Source organism: Asterias amurensis, chromosome 21 (genome assembly GCF_032118995.1).
Source record: "Asterias amurensis chromosome 21, ASM3211899v1".
NCBI classification, from domain to species: Eukaryota; Metazoa; Echinodermata; class Asteroidea; order Forcipulatida; family Asteriidae; genus Asterias; species Asterias amurensis.
The window spans coordinates 12,298,235-12,321,894 of record NC_092668.1 but is presented as its reverse complement, the minus strand read 5'-3'; the positions used below and the strand labels follow the sequence as shown (position 1 = coordinate 12,321,894).

The following is a 23,660-nucleotide window of genomic DNA, read 5'->3' as shown; positions in this document are numbered from 1 at the left end:
TCCACATCAGATGCATAAAATAACAAATTTGTGATACTTTGTAATCAATTGGTCATCAAAGTTGCAATGACAGAAAAATACCCTTTTTGAACAAATTTGTGTGGTTTCAGATGCCTTACAGAAGACTTCTGAAATCTTTTAATATTTCAGTGAGAAATTACCTCTTTCTCGAAAACTACGTTACTTCAGAGGGAGCCGTTTCTCACAATGTTTTATAATATCAACACCTCTCCATTGCTCATTACAAAGTAAGTTTGTTTGCAAACAATTTATAAATAAATAAACCATAATTAGTTTACCAATAGTGTCCATAATAGTGCCATTAGGGAACGTTACAAAGAGGACCTGTTTGCAAAGAGTACACTTTAAAATTATGAATCTCATATCTGCTTTTGAATGTTTTTTTTTGTTCAGTTCTTGGTTTTCAGTTTTCAGTGAGATGTTATGCCCGGCTTTGTTGTTTTTAAGTTCCCTGTGTAAGGGAATAGACTTCTTTTGATTTAGGAAAAAGGAGACAGACTATTCCCCTGACCTTGACCAGCGAATATAATCAATCGGTTGTTTTTACAACAAAGTGAATTCTTACACATATTTCTAATTGTAATATTCTTGCATTCTTCAGTTGCAGGAAACATGCAATCCCCTCTCGCAAACCAAAGAAGGATCCAACACATCAACATAAATTGACGGTAAATACTCCACTCAATCTAAAAATAAACCCCCAGCTCATTGTTTAATACATCCCTCGTCAAAGATGTATTAATGGCTGTATGAAGTTGTCTTTGAGAAGCCAAACAAGAGAGAGACTTTGTATGGATGAGACTTCCTCCACGAAGTAAAAATTTGTCTCCTTTCTTTCGGTAAGAAATGAGCTGACAACAACCAATACAGCACATTATCTTGTTAAACAAAAACACATTTAGCAATGCTGCTAAAAATAGAGGAGGTTTTTCAGGAACTTTCGATCGCATCCTGAGTTGTTTTTGTGAAAGAGCTCATGGGGAGATTTTGGTCAAGTATGAGCCGTCCCTATCCTGTTTCTACCGGGCCAAGTCGAGTCTGCTGCTCATTCAGTTTGTGTAATGCAAGACGCCCATACAGGATTAGAGGAGCCCAAGCGCCTTGTCAGTATTTCTAAAAAGAGGAATTGAACTAAATATGAAAGCCATCCAGGTAATTCTTTAGAGTCGGAGGGGGCAAACCATAAGAGAGATAAGTTTTGAGAGACCAAACATTTTCCCTCTAAAAGGAATTTCCGAGGCTATAAAAATGAAGAAGAGTTGTTCAAGTATACCGTGTTTGATTTCTCTCCAATTGTTCACGGGAAAAGATCTCCTTTTTTTGGCACAAAATGGTTGTCCAAAGGCAGCCCTAGACAAAGAGGTGTTTTAAACATTCAGACTTGAAAATGAGCTTTTGAAATTTGACTTGTGGCTAAGACTGGCTTTTCGACTGTCTGGAAATAAAGTTTCAACAACAAAGAAATCAGAATTCTTGTGATGGAAACATGAAACCTAACAAAGAAAATTTTACTCCAATGGAGGGTCACAAAATTCATTTCTTGAATATAATTTCCCTTTTTCGTTGAATATTTTGGGTTCCACAACCTAGCCAATTGGGTGGGGGGGGGGGGGGTTACAACATATGTGTCGAAATAGTTTCATGAACAAAAACAAAACCAATCCTCAGAAACCCTATTGATTGTCACACCATTACAACATGGGCCCAAAAGGTAGCTTAGCAGAACAAAAACTATGCTTACCATAGTAAGGTTACCAGCCAAACTATCATGTCACATGTACAATTTGCAACTGGTATCCTGCTCATATCTGCTTAGCAAAAATTGTCAAGCAATATTTCCTGCTTAAGCAGCTCTATGAAACTGGGCCCTGATAGGAATGGGGTAGCAAGGGGAGAAGTTAATGTTGGGGTGTGGGGGGGGGGGGGGGGTGGGGGTAGTAGTGCGGAGTGGATTTCCATGGTTAGTTTTTAACTGTAAATAAAACAGCAGATTAGCTTCCACAACATGACAATTATGGAGACAACTAATCATCATAAATATTATGAGACAATGTTTTTTGGCAAGTTCGTCTCAGTTCCACAAAAAGTGCAATGTTAAATGTCAAAGCATCACATCACTTGAAAGGAAAAAAATCAAAGCAATAAATAAATAATCAGCATAGATGGTTTGTCTTGGCCACCACCATAATAATTGGCTCTTGCTACACGGACGTAATGAGCCGCAAAGTGTCTGGAGAAATGAGAGATGGAAAACATCTTGGATGATTCTCAAGAAATGGGGGACGACGTGAAGAGAGGTGAGGCCAACGTGGGTGGTTAAGACACAGTCGGGAGGTTGGGGACCTGAGATTTATGCGGGGCAAAGACGCTAGAGAGTCTAGTTGTTTTGTTGTTGTTTGTGTTAAAGGCACTGGATCCTATTGGTAATTGCTCAAAATAATTGGTAGCATAAAAACTTGTTTGTTAGCGCTCAATGAAGAGATAGTTGAAAGAATAAAACATTGTGAACAACGGCTCCCTCTGAAGTAATATCCTTTTCGAGAAAGAAGTTATTTCTCCCTAAAATATTTGAATTTTGATTTTGATTACATGAGGTCTCGAATTCAAGCAACTGAAAGCACACAACTTGTGTGACATGGGTAGCTTTTCTTCCATTATTATCGTGCATCTTCGACAACCAATTGAGTTTAAATTTTCCCAGGTTTGTTATTTTGTGCATATGTTCAGATACACCAAGTGAGAAGACCGAAGGTGTCCAGTGTCTTTAAACTACTGTTTAAGGAATCATGCTTCCTTGTGTAGTGCATGATTTCAGATTCATACCCAATGAAGTCTTTTGTTGTGCAGAAGAAATTGTGGTTAATTAAATTTTACCATGATGTATGTAAAGAAAATCTGTTTACTTATTTTCCCATTGGAAATGTTAACTTTGGTACAAGAAAACCTGCCTTATTGTGTAGTGATTTTAGATTCATATACAAGGGAGAGGACGTTTCTTTTGTTGTGCAGAAGAAATGCAAATTATAGATTAAATTTCTTCACCACGATGTTAATGTAAGAATATCCGTTTAATTATTTTCCAATTGAAACATGTGACTTCTTCTTTGTACTAATGGATGAAGAACAATATTACTTTCTTAAAATCAATGTGTAACTTTCTCTGTAGAAATCATTCAGACTTATTATTGACTTTTGTTTTGTAATTACTAACATTTCTCAATTTTTATAAATTCTTTAAAGGCAGTGGACACTATTGGTAATTATAACTCAAAATAATTAAAACCTTTCTTGATTACAAGTAATGGGGAGAGGTTGATAGTATAAAACATAGTAAGAAACGGCTCCCTCTGAGTGACATAGTTTTCGAGAAAGAAGTAATTTCCCACGATTTTGATTTCGAGACCTCAGATTTAGAATTTGAGGTCGCGAAATCAACCATCTAAAAGTACACAACTTCGTATGACATGAGTGTTTTTGTCCTCATTATTTTCTCGCAACTTCAAAAACCAATTGAGCTCAAATTTCCAAAGGTTTGTTATTTTATGCATATGTTTAGATACACCACGTGAAAAGACTGTTCTTTGACAATAACCATTAGTGTCCAGTGTCTTTAAGGGAATGGGAGGTGCAGAATTGTTAATAATGTCTGCAATGACGTGAATACCATCTGTTTATTGTCTTTTCATTGTAATAATGATTATTATTGATTGTTCTTAAAAACAAAAACGATGTATTTCTTTATCTTAGAAATGACATTTATTCTTGATTAATATATATTTTATAAATATCATTATTATAAGTTCAAGTTGTTGTATTTTTTCCTCAATATGGGGGGGGGGGGGGAGTTGTGAATAATTGTTAAAGGAAAGCAAGAAGACTGTTCTTGTTGTCATGGTTTCAAAGTGTCCCCCTGAGATGATTTTTCAGTCAATTCAAAATTTTCATTAATCAAAAAATCTACACTGCGGAATGAATAAACATAAAAATATTAAACTTAATTAAATAAAAGGAAGGAAATAAACTGTTATCGCAAACTTTTTTGTTTTCATTACGAACCCCAACCATTCATTGTCTCCTTTGTTTGTATAATCTTAAACACCATTTTGAAGTATTTGGTTTCACTTTTTTTGTTCTTTTAGGTTTAATTCCGTCTTAGGGTCAGTGGGACCCAGGACTTAATTTCAAGGCCAATGATGGATCTAACGATCCCGAGGGTTTTCTGTCAAACATTTGAGAATGGTTCACCGGCGTAGACGAACAATGGTTTCACGCAGTCGGGTCTCAACGGGACGGTAAACTTAATTAACACCCGCGCACACTTTGGGTCTTATGTACGCCTTCTCTAATCACCCCTGTGTTTATTTACTCATCCGTGTCTACCACAAGCCTCATTCACACAATATCGTGACTCATCAAATTCACCTCTTCAAATATTTTCCCAAGCTTTTTTTCTTCCTTTTTTTAGACGACTAATTTCGGGGTGTGGAGAATGGTAGTCCACGATCATTAGGATTGGCGGATTAGCTATCCCCGCCCGGCTTCCTGCCCACCTCCCTAAGACAAGCTTCACCTAATAGTGACTTCAAACTAGAGTAAAGCACCGCCCCCCTTGTTGAACATCAAAAGCCAGAACAAAAAAAAACTTGGGACGAGTGTCAAATTACCAGATGAGTCTACCCCGGGAGTCAGCGATGGCCTACCCCCATCATGTGGAACCTCCATTGTTATGGAAGCTCGTGAAATGTAATACGGCTTTTGCAAGCTCGACTCTATCATGTACGGTTCCACTGTGTGCGAACACTTAGAAACGCGTATCACTTTTCGCCGTGCTCAATGGCTAATTGAACCACGGCGTTGGAGGGTCCATTGTTCGCCCCGTCAAAGCGGACGTGGATAAAATGGGTAATCAGATCTGCTTCAACAAATACCTCTAGAAATGGACACTGTTTTCAATTAAACATAAAGTGACAGTAATCCTGGCACGCTCTTTTGAGGTGACTGTTTCTCCTCTTTCTTTGAAGAGAGAGAGAGAAAAAACTGAGTGAAAAGATAAATAGAGCGTCTCTTACTTATCGTAAAGAAAAGGACTTCTATATTATATCCCTTATTCATCAATATTCTGAGGACTGCAAATAGGCAGGGGAGAAAGAAATCAGAGCAACAATGGACTTTACAAAACACTCCTAGTGAAGAGTTGCTTTCTTAAGCCACGACCTTCATGTTCCTCAACCATTTCATCGACTCAAATGAAAATGTCTGTAAACAGTAATAACACACGAGTTTGGAGATACACATTCTCTTCTTATTAGGAGTGTAAATATGGAATGTTGTGATGTGGGAATACTGGAAGGTTTTTTTTTCTTCTCAATATTAAATGACACAATGGTTTTATTATATCTTCAAAGTGTTTCAAACAGTAATTTGTGCTATAATTAGACGGTAATAATACACACACAGTCAGGTACAACTGTCATATTATGTCAGTTAATAGAAGTGTCAAGTAAAATAAACAGTTTTTATTTCAACAACGTTTTTTCAAAGTCTGTTTATTCCACGAAGGTAAGCATACAGGGGTCATTCACAAAGAGTTAGGACTAGTCCTAACTTAGGACTAGTAACTTAGGACTAGTCTTAGATAGTCCTAAGTGAAACCTACCACTGTGACACCTCAAATGGTATTTTTCAAAGATCGGTATTCTAGCTTGGTGTATCCAAACATATATGCCTACAAATTAACAAATCTGTACACATGTTGGCTCAATTGGTGATCAGAGTTGCAAGAGAATAATGAAAGAAAATACAAATGTGTGTACTTTTAGATCCCAAGAAGGGCTTCAGGCCTGGAGTCTTTTAATATATTGGAATGAGAATTTACTTCTTTCTAAAAACTATGTTACTTTAGAGGGAGCCGCTTCTCACAATGTTTTATACTTTATCAACATTGCTCGCTACCAAGTAAGTTTTTAATCTGATAATTAATTTTTAGTAATTACCAATAGGATCAAGTGCCTTTAAAGTAGGCCAACCCATTCATTTTTTTTTTATATCCCGGGGGATACTGGTTTATTCACAACGTTTCACAAAAAAAGTACATCAGATCGTCAAAACAAACATATAGTATAAGTGAAAGCAAGACACAGCGAACCCATTCATACTCACATGCATTTCGGACGTAACCTGGTCTGGATTCATGTGGTATTTCGTTCACATAAGCAACACACTGGCAGCTGTAGTCATCCCCACCGAAATACTGCTCCACATCCTCCTTCGTAATCGCTGAATGAACAAAGGAAAGTCCAGAATTAAGCACTAATCATGAGTGAACAGCCACAAAATGTTCTTAATCGCATGTCAGTATTGTTAGTTCCTTATTCAGGCATATTTATTAATATATAAATAAATTAACTAGTTCCTAAATCACCTTTTGCACTGACTTCTCAGAGTTACCTGAGACTTAATAACAAGTCCAGAATTAAGCACTAATAATGTGTGAACAGCCACAAAATGTTCTTAATCGCATATCAATATTGTTATTTCCTTATTCAGGCATGTTTGTTTCTATAAATATGAACAAATTAACTAGTTCCTAATTCACCTTTTGCAACGATTGTTAGCTGAAACTTAAAAGCAATTAGCTGAAAAGACATTTATAAGGAACTAAGGATGGATTATTGCAAAAATATGGCAGTACTTCTACCTTTATAAGTTTTTATTGCCAATAATTGTAGGAGCGTTTACTTCCAATTAAGATTAAAAACCAAACAAAATGAGAAACTGCTCACAAATGCTGATGTCCATGAGTTGTTCTTCCACATCATCGAATGTTTCGTGGTGTTCAAGTCGACTGGTATCCATCCAGACCCCATTACATTTGAAGTAAAGCTGGTCCACCGGCCGCGCCTTGCAGGACAGGGTTACCGGTCGATTCTTAATGATGTAGGCATCTTCAGGCTCCGTGTAAAATGTTGGAAGAATGGCGGTGGGTAATTCAGTGACTGGTAAAGTGTCTGGAAAGAACAAAGAAAGAATGGAAAATGGAAATTATTATAATGACTACTTTAAAAGGGGTATTTTGGGCTACAAAAGGCAAGAATGGCGGTGGGTGATTCAGTAATTGGTATTATAAAGTGTCCGGAAAGAGCAAAGAAAGAAAATTGAAAATAAAATTATTATTTGACTTCTTAAAGGGGGACTTGCCTTAGGATTGGGCGCTTTGGGCTAGAAAAGGTGTTTGTTAAGAAATGAATATATAGAATTGTTGAACTAAGAGCCATTACAACAGCTTTGTTCCACGTACTGCATTCGTTTGGAACTCTTTGCAAAAATTTTCTTAGGAAAATCATACTTGGGTCTGAAAATACGTTAAGGTCATGACCATCCTTTACCCTTGGTTCCCCGCCAAAGTTTTCTTATAAGGTTGTCCAATGCAAGGGCTCTTTGCAAATATAATTATTTTGTGCCCTTTTGCAGACTAAATTTAGGCCTTTGTATAACATTGAAATATTTAAATGTCCCTTGTATCAATGAAACAATCAGGCATCAAGTTTTGTTTTCCAGGCCAGTAGTTGAGAGCAAAAAACATAAATAAATGAGTAATGTCTTGGGAACACTAGAACTGGTTTATTAAGGAAAATGGTTGACTGAAAAAGCAACTGATGACTTAAACAGCTTCGTTTTTTATCCACTTCCTCCACACTCCGTCAAAACAACAACAGATTGTCGATTTAAAAAAAGAAAACTGCAAGAGGCTTCCGTAAAGTAGAAATCCAACATTTAAGTTAAGCAACATGTAGGAACTGGACCACAAAGTCAGCTTATCCATCATCAAAGGTTCTTAAAATGTATTTAATGACATTACACACACTGACAGACAGGGGGCTAAATGAGGCATTCAGCCTGTGCACATGAACCTGACCTGAGTCCAAGTGCAAACCCACACTGGGTGAATTCTTGCCATCCTTCCCACCCACATCTGGCCAACTTGGGTCTGGGTTGATGATCGTATTAGTTTCAGAGGGCAATTGCGATTCCTCTACCACAGACTCGGGGAAAACGGGGAAACCATCTGGTGGTAAATTACTTTCAATTCAATCCAGGTTCGGAGTGGAACTTGAAGCATTTAAATGTTTTGCTTTACAGATGGGGATAATGATGTCACGATAACTATTGACCAATCATAGGTAAGCATTCATGGTGACCTTTGACCTACAGATTTTGTGGTAAAGGGTTTAATTTTTGCTTTACTAAACAGGGTTATGATGTCATGATAACTATTGACCAATCATAGAGCATTCATGGTGACCTTTGACCTAAAATGTTGTTGCTAAGGGTATTCTTAAAATTTCCAGATAAATTGTCTTCTTCGTGACATCCTTCCATACAAGTAAGAGGAAAAGTCGTACAAATACTAGTAACTCAATTAAACATTGAGTATTTAACAATAGGTAACTAAACTGTGAGACTTTCCGAAGCTTTACACTTTTCTCTCAAAGTGTGGGATATCGATTGAAAGCTGGCAAGATTGTCATAAATAATTTCAAGGTAGCTTTTAAATTAAGTCCTCCTGTAGCCACAGGGTTTGGGATTAGGTCCAAAATGTCACAGAGTTACTTTATTTACCCCAGTGAAACATACATACAGTAGCTAATAATCCATGCTTGCATTTAGCAAGGATTGTTTTTTACCTATAGGTGAAGCAAAGTTCACATAACAGATTTGCGTTTTGGATATCGTAGACAGTTGGCGCTTAACCTGTAAGCAGAGAATGGCTTTCATAAGCGAACAAATTCCACAGTAAATCAGTGTCATGGCACTATGCCCGGTTCATGAAACTGAATTTGTATAAATATACTCCCAACTGAAACTTAAGAACTGTCAGAATATGTCACTCATCATTTGTTGTGTCAATGAATCCGCTTTCCAACCGGAGATCACTTTGTAATGCCTGTTTATCGTAGACAGTTGGCGCTTACCATGTAAGCAGAGATTGGCTATCGTAAGCGAACAAATTCCATAGTAAAGCAGTGTCATGGCACTATGCCTGGGTCATGAAACTGTGTTTGTATATATATATACTCGCGACTGAAACGTAAGAACTGTCAGACTTTGTCACTCATCACCAATTGTGTCAATAAGTCCGCTTTCCGTCCGGAGATCAAGCTATCAGTCTGATGGTTTTTTAATGCCTGTTTATCAGACGTGAAAACAAGTTCACCTTTAGGTAATACAATCTAAATTCTGTGGTTGGACTAGGGGGGATTGGGAGGGTATATGCATACAACAGGTGCCTGAGCTCTGGTGTGATGGAAGAGGCATGTAGCTTGACAGTGTACAAAAGGAACTCTATCTCACTCGCATAAACAGACAACCCTAACAGAAAAGCAAAAGTCTCATACTTCAAAGGCGTATAGCTCCACAAAACCTTGCTCGAAAATACTTGAGCGAAAGTTTGACGTTGACATTGTACAAAAGGGAATCTATCTCACTCGCATAAACAGACAACTCTAACAGAAAAACAAACGTCTCATTCTTCAAAGGCGTAGCTCCACAAAACCTTGCTCGAAAATACTTGAGCGCAAATTTGTTGTTGACATTGTACAAAAGGGAATCTACCTCACTCGCAGACAACCCAAACAGGAAAGCAGAATCTCATACTTCAAAGGCGTAGCTCCACAAAAGCTTGCTCGAAAATACTTGTGTGCTTTCAGATGCTTGATTTCGGGCCGTCAAATTCTCATTCTGAGGTCTCGAAATCAAATTCATGGAAGATAACTTTTTTCTTAAAAACTACATCATTTCAGAGGGAGCCGGATCTCACAATGTTTTATACTATCCACCTCGGGAGAGGTGTGGTAATTACTCAAAATATGTATTAGCATAAAACCCTACTTTGTAACGAGTAATGGGGAGAGTCTCCCCATTACTCGTTACCAAGTAGGGTTTGATGCTCTCCCCATTACTCGTTACCAAGTAGGGTTTTATGCTCATAATTATTTTGAGTAATTACCGACAGTGTCCACTGCCTTTAAGGAGCCATAATTATTACTATTTATTAAGTGACCATCCACGATCCTGTCATATGCCATGATGTTAAACATCCCACACCTGGTTACCATCCAAGTATCATTTTATATCATCAGCCATCTGTTAATAAATATCAAACTTGTCAAGAAAGCTTGGGTTGAGAGAGTTTGGCCTCTGAGATGTCTAAAGAGCTGAGCGAAGGAACACCTGAGTGCTTAGCCCTGTCAGCAAGTCAAATAGTAAACACTTTAAAAACCAATTTGGTAATAATTAGTGATCTTTAAAAACACATTTTCAAAGTTAGTGACTGCAGTGACTTATCAGAATTGTGTATTAGTCCTGTTAAAATACAGCATAACACACATAAACTGGTTTACTGCAGGGAACAGTTCCGCTTGCAGCAATATTGCACAGCAAAAACAATTAGACTGAGCTTATTTTGTGCAACCAGAATGCCAATTATTGACAAGCTAATTATGATTTTTATGTAGCAATTGATACCTTTTTTTAGCAGTTAGCTCTGAACCCAGGTCAAAATTCTAGTTGAACCTAGTTAAACTGTGTTTAACTGGAACTAGTTGAAAACCAGTTGATAAACTAGTTAAACACAGTTAAAACCAGTTGGTTTAATATGGAAAATGGACAGACACCAACTGGTTGATAATTTCAACCTAGTTGAACACAGTTAAAGCTAGTCCAAACCAGTATGGAAAATGGACGAGTTTGATCCCTATCCAGTTGAACCAGTTGACCCCAGTTAACTAGGTTCAACTGTAATTTTGACCTGGGAAATACAAGAAAAATGTTCATAAGCACTGGTGTGGGAAAACTTCAGTCTACTGGTGTTAGTGTAGGCAAGTTCAGCACTAAGCAGCCGCAAACAGTAAATTGACTAGCTTGTATCACTTCTTCAAAAAGCAAAATCATGTTGTGCTAAGCCTATTAATTAAATTAGGCCTACTGCTTACTTAAAAAATAATCTCATCTCTTTAAAATGCCAGACTGTAGATCTTACATCATGTCGATACAGATAATAGATGTCCTAAGTACGTCGTGTCCGAGAAATTCTAAATAAATGTTAGCATTCTTCGTTGCCGTGTCGGTATGCAAGACATGCTTGGTGTGTGTGATTTCAGGACACGATGATGATAAATGGACAGGGCTATATGGCAGGCGATATGACCGTAGAATAAATTACTCCATGATAGGTTTAAGGGCTGTGCTTTCCATTGACAATTACTCAAAGACTTGTTTTTCAGTAGACCTATAAATGCATTAACTTTTATTTTTTTTTGTATGAACAATGTAGGCCTCTGTCATCCCTTTAAAGGCAGTGGACACTGTTGGTAATTACTCAAAATAATTATTAGCATAAAACCTTACTTGGTGACGAGTAATGGGGAGAGGTTGATGGTATAAAACATTGTGTGAAACGGCTCCCTCTGAAGTGCCATAGTTTTTGAGAAAGAAGTAATTTTCCACGAATTTGATTTCGAGACCTCAGATTTAGAAATTGAGGTCTCGAAATCAACCATCTAAATGCACACAACTTCGTGTGACAAGGGTGTTTTCATCTTTCATTATTATTTCGCAAATTCGATGACCGATTGAGCTCAAATTTTCACAGGTTTGTTATTTTATGCATATGTTGAGATACACCAACTGTGAAGGCTAGTCTTTGACAATTGCCAATAGTGTCCACTGCCTTTAATCTTGTTGTAGAGAATAATATCGAATCAGATTTTTTAAGCATGGCAATTTAGTTTTTTCCAATTCCGAAAAACAAACACATTTCATCAAAGCATGAAAATAGATTCATATAACTAAATTTAATTTTCTCACCTCCACCACCCCCTTTCTGACTATGACCAAACCTAACCCAAACTGTATCTGTAGACACTAATATTAACTATGACTAGCGTTTACCATGATCCCCAAAACCTCTAAACCATATCCCCAAAATCTACCCCCAATAACCGAGCCTTCAGCCCCAACCCCAACCTAACCCAAAATACCGACCCCCTTCTTGACCCTCCGCATTGCCCCCCTTGAAGCTACCCCTTAAATGTAACAACATTCCACACCAGCCCTTGAATTGCCTACCTCAAGTCGACAAATAACCCAATAATGATACAACAAATATAACACGATCCCTGGGAGTAAATAGCTTGAAAGTCTCCTGCAAAAGAAGCCTTTCCTGGACGACTCCATCAAGCCACAACTCAGTGTATTGGTTTATGCTTCTTCAAAGTGTATAGATGCAATTAGATTATGTTATCAGGTGATTTGCAGGCAAAGAATGTGAAATGATTGTACTTTTTAACAAGTTCAAGTTTTGTGTTTCTGGTGAGTGCACACAGCGCACAAACGAAAGAGCTCTCCCAATATTGTCTGTAGACGGTAATTCTGTGGACTTAAGGGGGAACTGATTCACGTGAGACCAAATAGTGAAGAATAATTACATGTATCTAGAACGCTAGCTCTTAGGGCTTGTTTTCAGAAACCACATTTTATAAACCAACTGTTTCCTTTTTTCTACTTAAAAAGCCTAAATTGTTCGGATACAATTCAAGTAACGAAGCAAAGCTGTTTGTTTTCCCCAACATATGTTTATCTTATTCAAATGGAGGTGCATTCAATAAACTCAGCTTGTTTTAAAAAGTCAGTAGTCTCCTGTTTCCAAAGTCCAAACCTGGAATTCAGAAACAATTTTGAACTTTCCTAAATAAACTTTACATGAATATGCATATTTATTTAGTTACACTTCTTATACCAACTTTCTTTGTAGAGTATGTTTTTTTCTCTCCATTAAATAACGCTTTCCTGCGAGTTGATGCGTATTCTGTCTTTATATACATAGGGCCTATACGCCTCTCTTAATACTTATGCATGACGTCATAATTCTTACCCAAAATGAGGCTATGGGCGCACGTCCCCCATCACTTGCAGTGGCTGCGCCCATCGCCTCGTTTTGGATTAGTATTGTGACGTACCTCATGCATAAATATTAAGAAAGGTGTATGCATTACAATGTAGTTCTGTATTTTTGGAAATGTGTTAGTGGAAATAAATTTGAATTGAACTGAAAATATTTTGTTAGGTCACCAAATTTCAAACATACCTCCTGAAATTAGACCCCCTTTCCTGAAACATCTTATCCCCAAAAAGTCCACAACATTTCAAACAACCCTAGCTTGTCTGGGCTTCAACATGTGGAAAATAAATTCATCCAGTCTCCCCAGCTCCTCCAGATTCCCCCTAATCCTCATTCTTCAAGATTAATCAACCCTGACATTTGCTAGTCTGCCGCACACAACACTCTAGACTTAGGTCCCACATTTTCTTGAAAACACTTGTTCTACCCCCTTGACGCTCAAGTTCCCCGACCCTCTAATGCACTTGAGTTACCTTTAAGTACTTTCTAATGGCCTGGCCAATATGTTTTTTATACAGGAAACACATTGCCCCCAGCAGTTGTAGCTTAGTCAATTCTACATACTCGGGCACACACAGATTTTTTTCAACTGACAATTGTGGTGAAGATAAAAAAATAGTGTTGAAACTTATTTATGCATCAGCTGCCCTATTACCATGGTCAGTTGAAGAACTGCAATGGGTTGTGTGTAAAATGCAGAATCACATTATGAGCGGACAGATATCTTTACTACTGTTTTGAACTTGCCAGCAAACATAACATCAAACACATTCCAGCGATCAATCTGGTCTCAATCGATGCTCACATGGAACTACCTTTCCACATCTCTTTCCCCACAAACCAGAACATTGAATCAAAACACGAAACCCTCTTCCCAAAAAGTGTAACAACAACAATCAGCCAGTCGCCCTTGTTCCCTAAATAACCAAGCCAGCAGAGTGCAACGACCCATTAAAAACTAGACCTGTTTAAACTCTTTTGAACAATTACTCCGCACAGTCAGGCCCTAACCAAACTGACACCCTTTTGACAAACGATGTAACAGAATAGCAATCAACTTGAACTCCCTCAGACAAACATCCCCTCCACCGACCTTCTTCCTACCTCTGAGATATTACAATTGCGAAAACATTGCAGCATCTTTTATTTTGAGACTTGGCTAGCCATCGCGGCATCAGTTCCAGGCGATTCATGTCAAATTCTTTTTTCGGTGTTTTTTGGGGGGAGCGACATTTCTGTCAGATGGACTGACAAATGACAACCATTTACCACTAGATTATCATAAACAAACGCCAGGCAGTTTGTTTTTAACAACAGGAGTTGATTGTGAGTGGTTTGCCTGTCGGTTGGCAAGATCCTTAGGGATAGGGGATAAAACTTGGTGCCAAGTCCTAGGTTGATGAAACCTTAATCATGACTTATGCAAAGTACAGACCAATGATTTGTTAGACTTGGTGCAACATTGACTGACATTGAAAAACTTACAAACGAAAATCACAACCTATGGCTCATTAATCATAGCACAAACTGTGTACACAAATCCACCATTAGAAACACTGTCACAGTCCGGGAAGAAAAAACTGGATTTGTTCAAGTAAAAAACGAGAACAAAAAAACAACAAAAACATAAACCTACTTCGCATTGCATCCACCTAAAAAGTAGCAGTATCAAACTACAATAGCCCCCTCTACACATGATAAAAAGTCAGCTTTGGTTATTTTGACCAAGTGAATTATTATTCAGCATGATAGAAGCCCCTACTTCACATTTCTCTGGACGATTGGTACTTGAACAAGTTTGAATAACGATGTGGAGGTTTCAGATCCTGTTCTTGAAGAGTATGGAGAAGAAAATTATCGAGGTTTACTCGTGGGGATGGGGGTTTGCTTATTTTTTAGGGAAAGAATTCCACGTAATATTTTTTTCCTAGAATTAAAGAAACAAAAATTCCACTTGGAATGCCTCACGTCTTGAATTACAACAGGGGTGAATTTCACAAAGAGTTAAGTCTAGTCTTATCTTGAGTTAGGACGAGCTTGTCCTTACTTAACCATACATTTTATATACCTCCTAGGACTAGTCCTAAGTTAGGACTAGTCATAACTCTTTGTGAAATCTACCCCTGGACACATTTGGTAATTGCCAAAGAATTCACACTTGGTGTATCCCAACATATGCATAAACTAATAAACCTGTGAAAAATAGGGCTCAATTGGTAATCCAATTTGCGAGAGAATAATGAAAGATAAAACACCCTTGTTGCATTACTTTGTGTGCTTTCAGATGCATAATAAAAGGCTTCAGCTGAAGTCTTTTATTATTTGAGTGAAAAGTACCTCTTTCTCAAAAACTCTGTTACATTACTTCAGAGGGAGTCAAATCTCACAATGTTTTAACGGCCTACTATCGAAATCTATCTATAGTAAGTTTTTATGCTAACAATCATTTTGAGTAACTACCAATAGTGTCCAGTGCCTTTAAGATGACATACTCAGTCGATGATACCCTAGCTCGTTACAGATTAATGTTTGATGATCAATGCATGACACTATTTCATGGTCAAATAACACCATACTATAATTAAAGGTATTTACTTCCTTGGTTGAAGCGAAGAGAGAATTACATCATGCTTGGATGAAGTCAACACAGTCCCAATCAGTGCTTGACTTGGCGTCATAAAAGGACCAAAGACCTTTATGCACATGACGTCATTTGAATAGGGCGCCCTCTCGCGTAAAAAGGGGCTGTGAATTGGCCAATCCTGGGGATGTTTCTGTTACCAAAATTTTCATTTATCAACAGATTATAAACCGTTCTATTGAATAACTCCTGGTTGTTTTGTTATATACAATTGGCAGGATTGTTGGACAGCCTGTACCCCAACTTCAGAGAGATATTGCAAAAAAATCCCCCCACATTTTAAACAACCACATTCCACAAACATAAAGCATTATGTGATCACATCCGAATAAATCACTCATTGTGTATTACCAAGCTGATGCTAAAATTGAGATATGATTGTGAAGCCTCTTATGCGCTCAGTGTGAAAACACACGTATCAGGGAATCAATATCTTTGTGTGTTTAAACACAGAGGAAGGGTCCTAACCATTGATTTTCCTCTCAACAATAATATGAATGTTTTAATCTCTGTTGATGTTGTCAAACCACTCAATAATTAGACTGGATGCTGTCGCTCTACCAGAAAGCTACCCCAAAAAAACCCACAAAAAAACAAAAACAAAAAACATTAATATGTTGAAATTGGACTTGGCAACTTTCTCAATTTAAGATTCTAAAAGTGAAACCTACATAATATAGAACTTTAATTCCTGTCTGTTTCTTTTTCTATTAAACCCAAAGTGAACAAGAACTCAAAACATGGCCAAAAGGGAAAGAGAGCCAAGACGTCAAGTCTTGCCCAAACACGCTATGTTTGATCATGGATAAGCCTCAAGTCAACAAACACAACTGACGAGCAAACAATACACAAGATCCAAACAAGTGTACACCACCAGTCATGTATTGACTTGCTCATTACCTCCAGGCACTTCAGAACATTGACAAGCTTTTTTTCTAGAAGAATATCGTTGCTTGTGGAATAATAACAGTCTTTAGCAGTTCATTGTACGGGACGGAATGTTTAAACGGTTCAGAAGTCAAGTCGTATGCATAATTGGTTATATTGGTTTTAAGACATCAGAAGCGATCCCTGTAAGTGGATGCAGTCAGTTGTACAACTACAAGAAGACGGTTGACAACCCTACACTCCATGCTTGATGGTAGACAGCCGCTTACTATGATAAAGGGGCACTGCTGTCACCAGGGGGTAAAGTCATAGAGTTGCGTAAGCACAAAAAGTAGCTAAGCACAACACACCACAAATGTGCTTACCGGAATAAAGTTCTTGTAGGCATATATATCTACGTTTATGTAGGATTAAGGCAATTGAATGTTTTTAACAAACTTTAAAAAAATACTTGCTTTTAAAGGAACACGTTGCCTTGGATCGGACGAGTTGGTCAAAACACAAGCGTTTGTAACCGTTTTTATGAAATGCATATGGTTGGAAAGATGTTTTAAAAGTAGAATACAATGATCCACACAAGTTTGCCTCGAAATTGCGTGGTTTTCCCTCTACTGTGCGAACTAACATGGTCGGCCATTTATGGGAGTCAAAATTTTGACCCCCATAAATGGCCGACGTGTTAGTCGACGAGGTAAAAGGAAAACCACGCAATTTCGAGGCATGTTTGTGTGGATCATTGTATTCTACTTTTACAACATCTTTCTACCCATCTGCATTTTTTTAAAAACGGTTACAAACGCTTTTCAAAGACCAACTCGACTGATCCAAGGCAACGTGTTCCTTTAAGATAACCCAAGGCTAGTAAACTGCATGTTCAATTTCCTCCAGGAAAAAAAAAAAGCATCATTATGAACCAAACGTGGGGCTAAAATCCCCGAAGGAATTCCCTGCGGTTTTATTTCATATGAATTTGTGTGAATATGACTTAAGTGTAGCACAACGCCTACAGTTTCATTTGACTTAATAAATCGTCATGACCTTTTTCATTATAATTATGGTAAAATATTAAAGAAAATTACCTGTACTTAATTTTCCAAAGCATCAAACGCACCCAAGTGAAGTGCCAAATGTTCCAGTTCAGCGCACACAAGATTGACATAAAACAACTGCGCATAGTAACTCTTTATAGAGTCCAGAACTGTCTGCTACTTCAGTGACCGCTCAGAGTCTAATCTTTCCGGACGGGAAAGCTTTTGGTTTCACCGAAACCAGAGGGGAAAAAACCTACACTAACAAGAGGTTGTGTGTTTATGTAATGGAAATATTTGTACTGGCTTTCTTGAAGCTCTTTCTGGAGGCGTAATCCTATATTCCTTGTGCTTGACTGTTCGGGTAAACAGTGTAACTCTAAGCTTAAGGCCACAGGGCCCTACCTAAATTAGTCATTAGGCTTTAGGTAACACAGTAAGACAGTGATTTCCTTAACAATTGTTTTCGTACAAACAACAGCCACTTTCTACCGTGGGGGTTGTTTCTCTACACAGAGTGTGCACGTATTATTATCATTGTTTATTATTTTCTTGTAATGAAACCAACTATGCTTTTTTTTTTAGCAGCAAGTCTGAGGAAACCTGTAAACAGTGGTGCTTGCTATGTGAACAAGACGGAAGAGTAGAGGTTATTATACCCAAGTACATAATATGTACTTGGGTAATAACCTCTAGTCTTCCGTGATACGTATTCTACTTCTGTTTCTGTGAACAGCCAATCCTAGTAGAAAGACCTTTGACATGTCCCATCCGAAGGACACATCACTTTTAGTGTCTAGCTCAAGGAAGTGCCACGACCAGCACTCAAACCCACACTTTGCCGATCAGAAACACCAGAGCTCAAACCAAAAGACCAAACCAACAGACCTGCAACATCACAGCTTTTGACATTTAACAACAGCACCAGGACTTTTCACAAGAAATTTAAACACAAGCTCATCGAGCGAAGAAAGCCTTACAAAACACTTGCATTTGATGGAAATTTCACTGCGACAGTGCATATCTCATACAGGTACATTACCGTTTCTACAAATCAATACAATTCCTAAATTTATAAGACGATTGTGATACACAATGTAAAGATTTCTGGCAATGACCAGTGTAGTAGCTTGACCATCAGGAAATGCCTCGGTCAAGTCACTCCATTTGTTACTATGGAAACATGGTCTACAAAGACACGCCCATGCAGTCACCATGGTAACCCAGTCTGTACAATAACTCTCTCTGACATTCCATCACGTCTTGGAAGTCAAATCATCATCCAATTGGTATTAAAAAACGAAGTATTTCACAAACGAAAACATTTTTGTTTACTAAACTACATCCTGAGAATAAACAGACGTAGCTACAAGATGAAGACTGTTTCACTTTCGGTTTTGAAGTCAAGGAAAAAGATGTAGAAGAAGCAAAAAAGGTCGACTCCAACAGCGAAATATTGAAATGTTTACATGTAACTCAATAACTTGTTTCTTACTACAGTGGCCCAGAATAGCAAACACTGAATTTCAAGAAACAAAGGGAGTTTCAGAACTTTCTTAGGGGGGAGGACGGAGTCAAAAACATAAGCTTTGTAATCCAACACCAGGCTTTCAAAGTCGATGCTTATCTAACTTGAGCTAGACCAGAGCTCCCAAAAATCAAAAGCGATTATAACAAGCAATACATACCAACATTAAAATAAACCTTTTGAGACATTTTGGAAACACGAGTCGGTTACTGACACAATGTGAAGCACATTTCATGTGACAGTCTCGAGGTATCGCTGTGTTTTTGATATCGAATGTCCACAAAAATGTACCCGTTTGTCAACTGTTTGAAATTTAGCGACTTGGTACTTTTCTCTCCCACGGATGTGGAAGAGGAAAAGATTGATCAAGATTGGGAAAGACACAACTTGGCTCCTTTGGTGACCTCAGGATTTTCTTTCAGAAGCCTGCCCCATTTACTTGATGAGTATGAAACTTTATGAGACACGGGAAGGCTTGACCTTGGCTTAGCGAGAATTCTGAAGCGGGGGAAATGACAAGATGAGGTCTCCTTCAGGAGGCATCTTCTGCGGAATCGCTTGGCTTTGGGTTTCATTTTGAGTTGTCGTCATGAACAGCAATTGAAAAACAAAATAAGCTGAGGGGTTGCTATCAAGTCTTGATTAAAAAAATCCATGGTGGGGGTTTCGCTGTTCGTTTCTCCCATCGTGGTTTGACCAGGGTGGGCCAAATGGGGGCCAAGAACCTCCCATTTCAAAATCAAGATTCGTGTAAAACATTAAATTGTGGCAAGTGATTCACGTTTTAAATTGCCACAGCACAGCTTGACCCTGGCTCTATTTTACCCCTATAAGACTAGGGTTCTTGTCATTGGTGATTAGAAAATTAAAGTAATAACGGATATGTTTGACAAAGGATTGCTAATTTACCAATGATTTGTGCAGAAAGAGAAACAAAGTACTTCTTTCTATACAGGAAATTAACAGAAGGTTGTCAACAGCAAAAGTTGGCAAACAAGAAACAATAAGAGATGGTAAGCAGGAAGTCGGCCAAGCAAAACACAGCAAAAGTTTGTCCACAAGACAGAAGAAGCACAGAAGTCTTTTCAACTCATGTGTCACAAACCCCGTCCGTCAACACTCCCTTCCAATTCACAACCACCAATCACCGCCCTCACTTGCCCAACTTCTTCCTCGCCAATAATGGCTTCCCACAGCTTTCTTACCCTAGTTTCCCATTCCCACAGACAAAATCTGATCAACCAAACGTGATTACCATATGACAGACGTACCCACATGGCTAACAAATTATCACTATCTGATAAAATAAAAACCCTTCCATGCCGTTTTACTTCATCCATGAGGCCTGGCCTGAATCCCACCAGCGTTTTGAGTGGATCCTCCTGTTCAGGTAGACCCGTGAAATTAGAAAGGTTGAAAGATCGGTCCTCCGAACCTCGGCCGTAAATTTGAAACACGTTCAGTACAAATAAGACCCGACTCGCTGCCAGCCAATCGTGAAGCAAACTGATGGAGTTACGAGAGGATTGAGTTCATGAATGAGGTTAATTTAGTTATGGAAGATATAACTCAATATAAGGTAGAGAGAAGCACAGCCTACAAAATGATGAAAGTCAACTCTGTTTAAAGGCACTGGACACTATTGCTGATTACTCAAAATAATTGTATAGCATAAAAAACTTATAGAAGATATAGTTATGGAAAATATAACTCAATATAAGCTAGAGTGAAAAGTGCAGCCTCTACAAAATGATGGAAGTGAACTCTGTTTAAAGGCACTGGCCACTATTGGTGATTACTCAAAATAATTGTACAGCATAAAAAACTTATAGAAGATAAAGTTATGGAAGATGTAACTCATTATAAGCTAGAGTGAAGTGCAGCCTCTACAAATGATTGAAGTCAACTCCGTTTTTAATGCAATGGACACTATTGGTAATTTGTCAAAGACCAGTCTTCTCACTTGGTGTATCTCTAAATATACATAAAATAACCAACCTGTGAAAATTTGAGTTTAATCGGTCATCGAAGTTGCGAGATAATAATGGAAGAAAAAACACCCTTACCACACTGAGTTGTGTGCTTTCAGATGCTTGATTTCGAGACCTCAATTTCTAAATCTGAGGTCTCGAAATCAAATTCGTGGAAAATTACTTCTTTCGCGAAAACTACGTTACTTAAGAGGGAGCCGTTTCTCACATTGATTTATCAACCTCTCCCCTATGTTGTTTCCCCCATTGCTTGTTACCAAGTAAGGTTTTGTGGTATTAATTATTTCGAGTAATTACCAATAGTGCATTTAATACCAAAAGTACCAACTACGATAGGTATCAAATTAGAACATGTAAACTCCTGAGAAACTGGAAGTTGGCAAAGTCCAATAATACAGGAAAGTTTGTTTGAAAAGTATCTTCTGTCACCAAATAAAGCATGAATATCCAATCAGGTTCAAAATAAAGATGTTTAAAAAAATATAGTGCACCAATACAGAATACTGATCAATTCACAAGTTAGTAAGTTTATTCAAAGCAGATAAAACATTACTATGCAATGATTTCAGGAGACTAATATTACAGTAGCTTGACCCACGGTTGACATTGAAATGAAGTGGCGCGTGTTGGCAAATTACTTGTATTTCATTCATGTCCTGTATCTATTCCAGAACACATAACTTCAAAGCTCCTTCAATAATCGCAAACTCACAATCTTCATCACTAACCGGTCTTGCCTCCTCCCAAGATGCGTCAATTGAGACACAATTTCAAGACGTTAGTCCTGAAATTGAACAGCTTTAGATTACTCCTTAATATTGAAAAAAAGATTTCTCAATGAAGTAACCATCTGCCGACACTTCACGCTCTCTCCGTTTCTTTCCTCAGTGCCACTCAATTTTCATTTTGATAATAATTTTAAATCCAACGGATCGAGGGGCTGACCCTATTTCAAGATAAAAAATAAATCGGAGGCGCTAATAATGGTTCGGCTGGTGTTGCTAAGAATGTAATAATGGTGATGTGTGGGGGACTAGACCATGGTCGACTGACAGTACAGTGACAGTCATCATGATTTTTATTGTCTCATTGTGGCCATTTGGTTTTGGCTCCCACCTATCCACAACAAAACCCAAATGGGGCTGGGATGACTAAGAAGTCTGCAGCCGATTTCACGAAACGCTAGGATTGATCCTATCTCGATTAGGATTAATCTTAAGGTCTGCATGCTACAGTGCAGGGTTGGGACCCGTCCTAGGTCCTAAGATTAATCTGAAGTTAGGAAGAGTTTGGTGAAATCGACGGCTGGTCCCTTTTACGAAAATTGGAAATAATGCATAATGTGAAGATGGGAAACCTGCCTTGATGATACTGACTGTAACACTCCTGTAACAGCATGGCTGGAATTACACGGAAGCCATGGCCATCGTTGCCCCCTTGTCTTGGCCTTGGTGCCCCTTAGCAAGTTTCCAATAGACTTGCAGATTTCTCAACGGAAGTCCCCTATGCAAAATGCAAATAATGGCATTGCCCCTCTCAAAGATCAAATTACAGGCCTGGCAACAACTCAAACAATCTGGTTGTCGTCATGACCCAGATAACTTTTACAACAAAATTTTCTAAAACCACAACAAATGTTAGACAAAGAAAATTAAATGTCATCAAAACTACCACTTAGAAAGTTTTTAATTCCTCCCACATTATTCCAGCAGGTTCCCATCACGTTAACTGTTGTGAACAGGCACTCTTAGTCTGCTGCAGGGTACCAACAATACCTAATCACTTTAACCTGTGTGGTCCACAAAATCACAACCCAATACTCGACAAGAATAGACTCCAAGAAAATGGAGGAGGCCCCCTGCTGGGATAGAATAAAATCCTACACCAAGGAGGTGGTTGCTTTATTGATCGGTGAAGAGGTTATGTACTTAGTTTTTTATAAGAAAAATCAACAGTTATGATTGAAATATGAGGACGGGTGTAGCCTAAGGAGAATAAAAAAAAAGAGAAACATTGAATCAATAAGGGCAGTGACTTTATATGTCTTGGGTTGTGTGGGCCTTGGGGCGCGATCCTTGTAGGTGTGATGTTCTTTATGTAATTACGTGACCACAATACTTCAGTCAAAAAATACTGATACATACAGGAATTGCTCCAGTTTTCATAAATTTCCAATATTAAAAAAAAATGATATGTAGTATTTTATATACCATCCTTATCGACAACATTTTATAACTGAAATCATTTTGAATTTATGTATCTATCCACTTGGTTTTTGAAATGTTTTAGCTGAAAGACAGTGGACACTATTGGTAACCACTCAAAATAATGATTAGCATAAAACCTCATTTGGTAATAAGTAATGGGGAGAGGTTAATAGTATCAACCATGAGAAACGGCTCCCTCTGAAGTGACGTAGTTTTCAAGAAAAAAAGTCATTTTCTATGTATTTGATTTCAAGACCTCGGATTTAGAATTTGAGGTCTCGAAATCAAGCATGAAAGCACACAACTTTGTTTGACAAGGGTGTTTTTTCTTTCATAGTTACCAATCGAGCTCAAATTTTCACAGGTTTGTTATTTTATGCATATTATGTTGAGATACA

At 38.0% G+C, this 23,660-nt stretch overlaps 1 protein-coding gene across 2 annotated transcripts in view; it reads right to left on the bottom strand.

The window, feature by feature from the left end:
• The window catches only part of LOC139953016 (netrin receptor UNC5C-like), a 110,615-nt gene that overhangs the window by 20,986 nt on the left and 65,969 nt on the right, over positions 1–23,660 (bottom strand). For both annotated transcript variants that reach the window (XM_071952403.1, XM_071952404.1), the window contains exons 2-3: positions 6,804–7,028; positions 6,181–6,297 (exon numbers count right to left, since the gene is read on the bottom strand). In XM_071952403.1, coding sequence (XP_071808504.1) covers positions 6,181–6,297; positions 6,804–7,028 — 342 coding nt within the window. The remainder of the gene's footprint in view (positions 1–6,180; positions 6,298–6,803; positions 7,029–23,660) is intronic.